This window comes from Nelumbo lutea, chromosome 4 (genome assembly GCF_056320005.1).
Source record: "Nelumbo lutea isolate HS-2025 chromosome 4, American lotus-T2T, whole genome shotgun sequence".
NCBI classification, from domain to species: domain Eukaryota; kingdom Viridiplantae; phylum Streptophyta; class Magnoliopsida; order Proteales; family Nelumbonaceae; genus Nelumbo; species Nelumbo lutea.
Window position 1 is genome coordinate 15,466,484 of NC_142687.1, and position 11,971 is coordinate 15,478,454.

General features: G+C 38.4%; 2 protein-coding genes across 2 annotated transcripts; one reads left to right on the forward strand and one right to left on the reverse strand.

The window, feature by feature from the left end:
• Positions 1–3,286: 3,286 nt before the first annotated feature.
• On the forward strand, positions 3,287–8,290 carry LOC148854133 (LRR receptor-like serine/threonine-protein kinase FEI 1). The gene is made up of 13 exons (XM_088941605.1): positions 3,287–3,572; positions 3,682–3,817; positions 3,918–3,989; positions 4,132–4,203; positions 4,331–4,402; positions 4,507–4,578; positions 4,673–4,744; positions 5,561–5,667; positions 5,830–6,003; positions 6,081–6,413; positions 6,746–6,994; positions 7,470–7,603; positions 7,910–8,290. Exons 1-13 carry the CDS (start codon positions 3,491–3,493, stop codon positions 8,132–8,134), a joined length of 1,800 nt encoding a protein of 599 aa, XP_088797731.1. The 5' UTR covers positions 3,287–3,490; the 3' UTR covers positions 8,135–8,290.
• An 898-nt stretch (positions 8,291–9,188) lies between these two features.
• LOC148854134 (homeobox leucine zipper protein) lies at positions 9,189–11,695 on the reverse strand. Its single transcript, XM_088941612.1, has 2 exons — positions 11,176–11,695; positions 9,189–9,816 (listed from the first exon to the last, which is right to left on the reverse strand). Exons 1-2 carry the CDS (start codon positions 11,482–11,484, stop codon positions 9,592–9,594), a joined length of 534 nt encoding a protein of 177 aa, XP_088797738.1. The 5' UTR covers positions 11,485–11,695; the 3' UTR covers positions 9,189–9,591.
• Between the last annotated feature and the right edge of the window lie 276 nt (positions 11,696–11,971).

The window sequence follows — 11,971 nt, forward strand, 5'->3', positions numbered from 1 at the left end:
TTCCTTCAAACCAAATAATTTTAGGAAAGGTAACTAGAGTACAAACTCTTTTGACCAACTTTGGTGATCATGGAGGAGATCCTCAAACAGAATACAACGACACAATCTCGGATATATTTTTGACAATTTGTGAGCTACTAAGCTGGTTATCTATTAACAAGAGCCAGCAAGAGACTGATAGGAATGCGCTACAGATTGCTTCATCCATTGTCTTCTATATCAAGAAATATCCTCTCCAAATTGGGTTTACTTTGCCTCAGCTACATCCATTCCAGCACCTCAGCATTACCTTATTTAATTTGCATGATTACTGTCCCATGTTATAAAGATTATAAATGCCCATTTTTAAGACAATAAAAAATAAGGTTTTAAAAACTGATCTTAAAACAGAACCGTTTTGGCCACTAGCTTTTGGGTCAGCAGTTCGATCATCCGAGTTGAATAGTTTTAACGCTTTGATAAATTTAATCCTTAAATTGGAATATTAAGGTAAAATGTATCATATAAGGTTCAAAATATCGATACGTCAATAGGGGCGTATTGGGCGAATAGATACACATTTTGGAGCTTTTTTTTTTTTCGCAACCAGTTCAGGGGGGCCAATTTAGGTCTCCTCTACCCCCTGAACCGGTCAGACCTCTGATGTATTGAAGGGGTCCCAGAACGATACATATCGGGCAATACAGGCCGATACGTGTCGGGCGATACAGGCCGATATGTGTCGATATTTTGATGATGGTAGAGGCAGGCAACAGATCTGATCTCTCTCTCTCTCTCATAATGATCTCAAATCTGAAATCTATCCTTTTTTCTTTAATCCTCCCAACAAAAAAAAATAAATAAATTTTCATTAAACTGTGAACAGTTGTTTGGTCAAACAGTTCAACTATTCGGGTCAATGGTTTTCTGACCAAATCAACATTTTTTTTTCAAAACAGCGGTTTAGACTAAAACCGGACCCAAAAATCAGACTAGTTCCCGGTCAGATGGTCCAACTGTTCGATCAAGTCTGGTTTTCTAAACAATGATAAAAACTGCTTAAAAATTAATGGAATAGTGACTAAAAAAGTTGCAGTCTCCTTTCCGCATTTGCTAGTACTTCATATTATGAAATGTTTCAGGCTTCACCTGATTGAGGCTGCCAATTCAATTTGGGAGTAGTCTAAATCTAACTCAATTAAGCCTTATCCCAACCAAATGGAGTCTACTACATGAATCTTATTGTACCATTCTATTCTACTCGGGAGATAAATCATTCCCTCCTATCTTCTAATGTATGAATCAAGATTATCTAAGAACATGGGAAGCATAGTCGTTTTTTCATAAGCCCATCAAGGTCTAGTTGGAGGCATTTGATCAAGGTGCCTTACTTAGCCGATGAGAGGTTTATATTCGTACTCTATTCTTGTATTAAGATCATTATCTACAAATTATGGTCATAGCTAAACTGATTTTTTTATGTGAATCCAGATTTATTGACCACAACATATTGCTAGCCATAATATTACTATGGTCATAGCTAAACACATGGTTGATGCACCATTTTCTATCTGCATCATTGATGCCAAATATATACTAAAATTCATCCTACATGGATATATATATATATATATATGCAAAGTTCTAAATATATTAAATATCGGCGTATCGACCTATGTTAGTGTTTTTTATGTTTTATTTATTTTTTTCAAAATCGACTCAGAGGGACCGGTTTAAGGCTGACTATCCTCTGAAGCAGTGGCTGACCCGATACAATCCCTGTAGGGACTTATCGAGAAGCCACTGACATGGTACGTATCGGTCGATACATATCAATACTTTGAGCTTGTCTATATGTGAATTATCAAATTGAAAATAGAAAAAAAAAAGAAAAAGAAAAATATCAACTATTGAAAAATTCGATGTATGATATGTTTGCATATTAAAAGTACCGATACTTTTTATATTGGTCCTCCAAGTACCGATATTTGAACTATGACTTAAGAAAAGAAATCAAATAGATTATTCATTATTGAGCTCTTGAATATTTAATTATTTTATCTTATTGAGAAAAACAAAACAATAAGTCGCTCCATTCTAAGCTGTTATCAAACGAGCCCTTGTATGTGTATAAATGGAGATTGGCTTCCATCAAGGCAAACTTATGCCCACACCATTCTAACAGAATTGGGATCTATTCCTCACAAATGAGTGCCTCACAATTACATCCACTATGATTAGAAACACCTCTGGTGAATAATAATTAATAAATACAGGAAATGTTCCCAATGCATGATGCATGATAGGATGTACATGTGAGGCATCAGGTGCGAGAAGGATATGGGTCTCATTCTAACATCCTTTTCCAACTTTGTATTAAAAATTTCTCTCCATGAAATAAAATATAACTACAGATATATTCTCAATGCAAGACAGAAAAGGCTGGTGGAACGGCCTTTGCTTGACTGAAGCCGAACTCGTATAAACGGTGGTCTTTAGCATTGAAGAATCCAAGAGCTTTAGCATTAGAAGAACTGGGCTTTAGAAATCAAATTATTTTTGGAGAAATCAAAATTAATCCTTTGATTGGAAATGTACTCAAATAAGGTTTGATTTTTGAATTGGAAATGCACAGTGGATATGGTCAAATCATGTTGATTTCAGTTTCAGCCATGGGTCCCCCAATCCCCATCCTCCATATAAGTATCTGTCTGACGTGGCATATCATGATTGGTCCAGCATAGTATTTCGATTATCGTGCTGTGGGTCCATCTCTGATAATTTATATTTTATACAGATTCTGTTATTAAAATAAAACTATAGAAACGACAAATTCCCAGTTTTCATCTCATTGCCGGAATATCACGACTCACGAGTGGTGGTAGCCGGTGGGACAACCGAGTATGATGATGTGGTGCACCAATTCGGAGGATCTCATGATCCCCATTTTGATCTATTATATGTGGGTCCCGTGGTGCATGAAGACAACTCCACATATCCACATTCATTTACAGTTTTACACTTCCTTCTTGTCCTGTTTTTCATTGCGCTTTTAAATTTGTCTGAGCCACTCCGACATCTGCAGCTGTCTCTACCCTCTGGTCTCTGTTTGGCTGCCCAAGCCATCTTCTTTCTTTTCTTTTTCTTTTTTTTTTTAATCCCTATTAGCAACGGCTATTTCTTCCTGCACGACTTCCCGTATACACATTTTCTATCCGGAGGACTAAAGTCTGAGGCCCAGTATCCGACAACAAATTTGAAATAGTAAAATAATAATAATAATAATGAAACTGTAGTCTGCAGAAGTAAAAATTAAAATCTTCACTCTCTCCCAAATCCCAATCTCTTGCTCTCGTTTTTAAACTTTAAACCTGATTCTCCTGCTTTCCCCGCCATTCTCTCACTCGCACCCCTTTTCATTTGCTGTCATCTCTCTAACCTCTGTATACTGTGAATCGAAATACTGAGAGGAAGCTAGCTAAGATAAGCTCCTTTTGGTTCAGGAAAGGAAATGGGTTTGCTGGTTTTGCTCCTCTCGGCACTTGCTGGAGCAACCCTTTTAAGCACCTTCAGTCTTGCTCTCACTGAAGATGGTAGTGTTCCTTTTTTTTTTTCCTCCAGTCTTGCTCCTCTTCCTCCTCCCCTCTTATTTGCAGCTATATTTCTCTAGTTGGTGCGTCTAACATTGTTCTTTGTCTTCAGGCAAGACATTGCTGGAAATAAAAGGGGCTCTGAACGATAGCCGGAGTTTCCTCAGAAACTGGAAGGCTTCTGATGACAACCCCTGCAACTGGACCGGCATCTCTTGTCATCCCCATGACCAACGGGTCAGTTCAATGTATGTCACAATTTCTTAACTACTTACTTTTCATTTCTATTTCTTCTCTTTGTCCTTCTGCGTTTATTCTTTCTTATGCTTTCTACAATGGGATCCTCAGAAACCTTCCTTACATGCAACTTGGAGGGATCATATCACCAAGCATTGGGAAGCTTAGTAGGTTGCAGAGATTGTAAGTCTTCTACTTTACTTTATTCTCGAAAATAGGAGAAGGGGGGGGGGGGGGGGGGGAGCCGGAAGCCCTCTTTTTCTACTGTTTTCTGTGTTATTACTATGTAGATATATTCTCTATTCATTTGTCTTTTGTTGATCAGGGCACTTCACCAGAACAGCTTGCATGGATCAATTCCTACTGAACTTACCTACTGTACTGAGCTCAAAGCACTGTAAGAGAAAAAGGACTCTATGTTTTTAATGGAATATTTCCCCTTCTAGTTTCCACCTTTATTAGTTTTTTGTTTACCTAAATACGAGTCACATTAACTGTTCTGGTTTCCAATAATGAATCAACAGATACTTGAGGGCTAATTACCTCCAAGGAATCATTCCACCAGAAATTGGAAATCTTTCTCACCTCACCATACTGTAAGATTTCTGGTTTTCCTTTACTTGAATTCTGGAGAAATGAAGTACCTTATTCAGTTATTCTAAATCTTATGGGTTTTATACTTGTATGACATGAAATGCAGGGACCTCTCTAGCAATTCGCTGAAGGGATCCATACCTCCCTCTATTGGCCGTCTGACACATTTACGCTTTCTGTAAGTTAAAAACATGAAAATAATTAATAATGCTCTGTTGTAAACGCATCAGATTGCATGCCAATAATGTACTTATTTGGTGCTGACATCTCAGGAACTTATCAACCAATTTCTTGTCTGGTGAAATTCCAAACTTCGGCATGTTGGTCACCTTTGGGAAAAAGTCGTAAGTGACCTATCATCTTCCTTCAATTTTAACTATGCTTAGTTATCATGATAGTTTTTGGTGAAGATCCTAAATGTGACCCTCTATATAAAAGATGCGAGTAAAATGCCATAGATAGATAAGTAATTTGGAAAGATAAATTCTGACATAAAAAATCTAGGCAGGTTGAACCTGTAAAATGTTGGATGTTGATACTTTTGAGTGCATCAGCATGACACACCGGCTACTGTGAATTATTTTACTGCTTGCCATTCTCCTGTTGCATTTTACCTTCAAAATAGGAGACTGAATAGGTGGAATATGTACATATGGAATTGGATATTCCATTTTGTAGTGGTTGTTGTTAAGTTCCTGAACTACACACATTCTGTGCTTCAGAGAGCATGTCAAGTTTTGGTGGCTTTTTGGCTTGGTAAATATGATTTTCATTTTGAGGCAAAAAAAGGCCATTGCCCTATGTTGGTTTCAGCTATTTGGGGTCTTGGGAGTGGTGGACTGAATATGGATCAAACCCCTCCAAAGAGCTTCTCAAGTCCCAAGCAAAAGTCCTACTTGTGTTGTTATGTACATCGTCAACATTGAGAAGATACCGATGATAATCATCTGAACCAGCTGTTTTAGGGGTTCGAACATGCATAGGTGCAGCCTAACAATTGGACAAAGAAGATCAATAGGCTTTTTACAAGCCATGATGGTATCTCTAGAATAGTATCATGTACTGCCCTGTATTAATTTTCCTCTCTTAACTCGCCTGATAAGTTCTTTTGCATACTTTCTGATTGGACTAATTCTGCCAAGTACCTTGCTTATTCACAGGTTTATTGGCAATTTAGATCTGTGTGGTCATCAGATTCAGAAACCATGCCTAAGCTCATTGGGATTCCCTGCGGAATTACCACATGCAGAGGCTAATGAAGCACCAGGTAAGATGTAGAACACACTATTGAGCATATGATATTCTGAGAAACTGTTATTAGCAATAATGTCTGAGTTTATTTTCCTTCTGCAATACCTAAAAACAAGTGGTATCATTCAAACAGTACTAACACTGGTTTAACCATCTGTGATGGATGGATTTACTGCAGTCCCTACTAAGCGAGTCCCTCATTACCTCAATGGGGTCCTTATTGGTGCCATGTCAGCAATGGGTCTTGTGCTTATGCTGCTCCTTGTTTTCCTCTGGGTTTGTTTACTATCAAGGAAAGAAAGAGTTGCTAAAAAATATACTGAAGTAAAAAAGCAAGTTGGTCGGGATCCAGGTAATAAAATTGTTTTACGTATCTGCTTTCTATCTTTCCATCTGCCTATCTAAACCTAATTATTTTCTTACTGATAGGTATCAAGCTCATAACATTCCAAGGTGATCTTCCTTATTCCTCCTCTGAAATCATAGAAAAGCTCGAGTCACTTGATGAAGAAGATGTGGTGGGATCAGGAGGATTTGGCACTGTATACAAGATGGTAATGAACGATTATAGTACATTTGCTGTTAAAAGGATCGACCGAAGTTGTGAAGGATCTGATAAGATATTTGAAAGGGAGCTTGAGATCTTGGGTAGCATCAAGCATATAAATCTTGTCAACCTGCGAGGGTACTGCAGACTTGCAAATGTGAAGCTTCTCATCTATGATTATGTAGCCTTGGGCAGCTTAGATCATTTTCTGCATGGTATGCTGATTCTTTAACTGAATATTGGCATATACTTCATAGTTCATATAATGTAACTTGGGGACCTTACACACACCATTCGCTCTCTTCTATAAGAAGAATATCAGTACATAATAGGTATCAAAACAAAAGGCCATCTGGACTGTTGCACTATTTTAGACAGTATAAGGAAAGATTTGACAATCATCACTTAGAAGGAAAAACATTTAACTGCATTAATTTTGTACGACTTCCCATGGAAATGCTCATTTATCATTTCTGGACAAAACCAACATCGTTGGTATTACTGTGGCAATTAATTATTATTGATGTATTTCCTTATGTTGTCTCAGAGAATGAGCAAGAACATTTGAACTGGAATGCTCGCCTAAGAATTGCTCTTGGTTCTGCTCGTGGATTGGCATATTTACATCATGACTGTTGTCCAAGAATAGTGCATCGAGACATAAAATCTAGCAATATACTCCTGGATGAAGATCTGGAGCCTCATGTTTCTGACTTTGGTCTTTCCGAACTTTTAGTTGATGAGGATGCACATGTCACTACCGTTGTTGCTGGCACTTTTGGTTATTTAGCACCAGGTGTGTGTTGTTACACGTATAACGTATTTTACAGGTTAGCCTAAAGAGACCTATTTTGGTACTTTGAGAGACCCAGTTTAGGTTTGACTTTTATGTCAACGGGGTCAAAAAGGTTGCTGCTGATGTAATTTGATACAAAAGCCTTGGGTGTTTGGGTTTGACAGTTGTGCATGCACTGATGCCATATTTCATCTTATTTCATCCAAGTAGTAGTAAATTGTATTGGGCAATAATCCTCCAACTGATAAAAAAAAAAAGAACATATTAGGTGAGGGCACCCTTTTTTGGATAAACATGGTTTCATGTTGGAAAATTTGGTAATAAAACTCTAATAACCCTTACATTTTCTCTAATTGCACTTTTGATATTAGCCACTTCATGTAATAAACTTATAATGTTCTGTTTTTCCAAACTTTAACTGTGTAATATAATGTAAATAACATTGTTTGCTTACATCTTATTTACTACCTTACAGAATATCTGCAGAGTGGGCAAGCAACCGAGAAATCAGATGTCTATAGCTATGGAGTTCTTTTGTTAGAGCTTGTAACTGGGAAGAGGCCTAATGATCCATCTTTTGTCAAGAAGGGCTTAAATATTGTTGGCTGGGTAAGTTCTTGAAAAACTACATTTTGCTTCTGTGCTTTTTCTTTTTTTCTTGTCTTGCCTACTGCTGAAAAGGGGATGCCAACCCAATTTTGCCTCTGGCAATGAAGAGAAGAGAAAACTTCCTTAGGTTCTCAACTTGCATTACTTTACCCCCCCCCCCCCCCAAAAAAAAAAAAAGAAAAAGAAAAAAGAAAAGACTGTAACCACCTGATCAATTATATCTTTGTTTCTTTGTGTTTTAGAACCTCTAATCTTCTCAATGCAAGAGCATTTTATTTGACATCTATTCTGGCAAAAATTTTGTAGATGAACACTCTAGTCAGAGAAAGACGGTTGGAAGACATTGTGGACAAAAGATGCACTGATGCAGATGTGGGGACTGTGGAAGTAGTTCTAGATATTGCTTCTAGATGCACCAATGCAAACCCAGATGCTCGTCCCTCTACGAGTGAGGTCTTGCAGATACTAGAAGAAGAGGTCATGTCACCTTGCCCAAGTGAATTCTCTGAATCTCATTCAGACCGTCTCTGAAAGAGAATGGCAGTGGAATATAGTTGGAGCACAGTTGCTAGGCTGCGCCCCTCCAATTTCTGACTTTCTTCCCCTATCTTAGGGGCCTCTATGTACATTCCTTTAGTAATTTTGCTAAGATTTGCAAGTAATTTCAAAACAAATTTGGAGGTACAACTTTCTATTCCCCAGTGCACACTTGAGTTATTTAAAGCTTCTTCAGCGCACATTAGAGCAAAAGAAAGAAAAGGGTTAAGCATGACGCAACTAAGAATAGAGGTAAGTTCTGAACTAAGAAATCTACCCTGATGAATTGAAGAACGAGAATAATCAGGCCTTGTTCGTTTATACTTCCTAAGAAATCTACCCTATGAACTATGTTCATATATATCACTTTATACTTGCTATTTTTTATCCTAGTTCAGTGGATTGTCCCTTTTATTAATAGCAAAGAAGATTTCATCAAGGCCTTGTTCGTTTCTGGCACCCAAATTGTTGGTGCCTGCTTTCCCCAGGCAAGTGGTTCGTGGGAAAAAGTTGTCTGGGTAACTTTTAAAGTAAATGTTCTTTTTTGCCATTACTTACCGGTAACAGGCAATCAGGAAACAGATTATGTTTTTGACAGATGGGTAAACAACTTATCCACCCTTAGGCAGGAAAACCAATCCAAGGGTTGTAAAGGTTTCCCTGCTTTTCCCTTCCTTTCCCTACAGTTTCCTTCAAACCAAACATTGCCTTAAGGGAATAACAATGCAAGAATATAATTAAGTTGTTTACCTAATTGACCAACCTACCTCCACAAGATACCAGTAATGATTAAAGCCTAAAAAGGAAAGAAAGAGATTGCAATATCTCAATTCTCATTGATAGGTGCTTAGATAGCTTGTCCTGACCTCCACCAATTTCCTTCTAAAGTCCTGTGCATTCTCTTGAGCAATGACACTCTTAGTATGGGTCCAATGTAAACAGCCAGTACGTAATGGAGGTCTCTCTCTCTCACACACAAAGACACAGACACACACAGTTGAGTATGCAGATGCATGTGCCACCGAATTAATTCACCGAACTAGATAAGTAAAAGGAAACAACTCGAGTGGACGACAGCCCATTCCCTTACTACATTGAGTACAATAGCATCTCTACTCAATATATCTAATAGAATACAGAATCAGATCCAAAGAAAGAGAGTGAAAGATGAAGAACAAACTGATGCATCAGAAGCCAAACGCATAAAAGATGGCTTCGGATATTTACCCAACTAACTCGCCAAACAAGAGATACTAACCAGACATTAAACGCCTTCAAGAGTTGGGAAAACAAAACTTGATGTCACACTCACAACCAAATGCTTTTCTAGTTCTGAAATGGTCCCACCATTGCAGCAGCAGCGGGCCCAAGTATAATTTAATTCCTCTCCATACCTTGAGCAGGATTCGTATTTGTAATGGAAGAAAGGAGCCCTTCAAATTCTTTGCAAGTTAGAGAAGATCATCATAGGCAACAATTTCCCGGCCTTTGAAAGGCAAGTCTAACCCAATTCCAGACTTTATTGAACCTCCTGTACTTAGCCTATTACCTCTGCCATGTCTCCTTAGAGGTACTTCTGCTCGCAGCAACTTGGATGAGGACCGCTCCTTGCTAGAAGAGAGTCCAATTCCTTCCCTCCACTGAGGAAGAGGATCATCTGCCCACGAAACCTGGACCTGCAAACCAACCACAAAGTTATATTGACAACACCATTGTGAAAATAAAACATAGAATTCCACTATTTTTACTCAATAATTATTAGAAAGATATATAGAAGGTGAGAACTAATCCTTCTCAAATCATTGTCTACTTCCTCTTCCTCTCTCTTTTACCAACCTTGCCTATTGTCCCTGCCAAATGTTGTTGCCAAAAGAAACCATCCCCACTTCTCTTCCACAACCCATCATCACCAAAAACTCCTATGACTAATTCTCCAAACTGAAGACACAGATCTGAGAGGGGAAGTCGAAAAGGTAGTTGTGCAACTTGGACTTTCATCACCCATATCTTTTTCCCTTTATTTATCTCGTCTAGTCTCCATGTTTTTCCTTCCATTTCTTTTCTGTCTAAAAATGCTAATAATTGGGTTTTGATGTTCGTATCTTTCTTTACTCTAGAACTTTTAGTACCTCAGGTGTGGTTCCCACTTGAATGAAAGTTTAAAGGTGAACACCTTAGGCTGGCTCGATATGAGCCCCAAGATTTTATCTAGGTTCCAGTTAATTGAGTCCATGAACCTCTTAACTATCTGCAGAAGAACTGCCATTTCATACTACTATTGCTATCAACAAGGTAACCAGCCGGTGTCCATTCTTTTTTCCTTTCCAGGCTACTGAACAGTAAAGTGTTACTAATCAATGAAAAACATAAGTTCTTTAGGCTCGTTTATTTCCCTGTAAAAGGGGCAGATATTACGGCCAAAGCATTGTTTTCTGCTCCTTTTACATGGGGAAAAATTCGTATATTTGAAGAAAATCCAAGACACTGAGCGTGGGTAGTAAAAGTTGGTTCTCCTTCGCTGAAAATCAACACGACTAGAAGTCTAGAACCATCAATTTGCAGATATAGCATACATATCTGCAGCAGAATTCCCCCAATGTTGCAACGGTTACGCAATTGGGCGAATTAAAATATGGAAATCCCTTATATAGCGTTGCTTGCTTCACTCCTCTCTGACTCGAGCATAGTTATATTCCACTAAGTCTTTACAGCAGTGGACTGGACAGACGAGACGTCGAGACCAAAACATTTGCGACACATAAATCCGTTCCGTTGACTCGTTATGCAACCAGATGTGCAGAATTTTCCCATAGTTTCACAAAAGTCTGGTTAAGCGTAAAGTACATGACTCAAACCCTAATTTCCACAGACTCATCTGACAAAGAAAAAGATTCAATTTATAAAACCCTAACAAATTGGAGGGTAACTAGCTACCAACTGGCAAAGGAAGCATCCAAAGCTGAATTTCAAATTCTACGATCAAAATATTTATAAAGAAACACAGAAAGAAGAAGCTGAAGAGTAGTACCGCATACCTTATGGGAATCCACGATGATACCGAAGGAGGGATCGAGGGAAGCGTTAATAGCAGACTGGGCGGATTCCTTGGAACGGAAGGTGATATAGCCAACTCCACCACGGTCAATACGGAGGCGAGAAATGGAACCATACATCTCGAATCGTGATTTGAGGTCGAGGACGGAGCAATCAGAGCCGAGTCCCGTTACCACAACGGCCGCCGATGTCGGCTTCACAGTGTCGGGTTCTTTGGAGGGGGAAGGCATGGGGCGACGCCGCTTCGGGAGAGAGGAGGATGCATATCGGTTGTCTCTCTTCCGACTCATATCAGCGGCCGGCCGAACAAAGAAATCGGAAGAAGCCTGCTAATTGCTGCTATCTCTTTCTCTAATCCTAGTTCCTACATTCGACTATCGAGTGTAGGAGCCAACGCTATTAGGAGTCGCGGCATGTTTTCAAGGAAAATTTTCTAATTAGTATCCTGTAATTTGGGCTACTACTATTTTGGTCTCCGAACTTTAAAAATGAGATAATTCAATACCCAAATTTTTTGTTAAGTGATATTTCAAAAAGATATAACTACCCTTTAAGTATTATTTAATTTTACATTTAAGAAAGTTGGGGTCATGTTTGAGTGGATATTCTAGTGACTTCAACTTTTTTGAATAGAAGAGGCAAAGATTTGATATTGTTAATTTTTTGTCGATGTTTGAATGGTTGACAAAAAAAATTAGATGACACTCAAAGGGCATTTGTGTCTTTTTCAAAATTCATTTAATGGCTGGTAACAATTAGTTAACAGGGATTGTCATG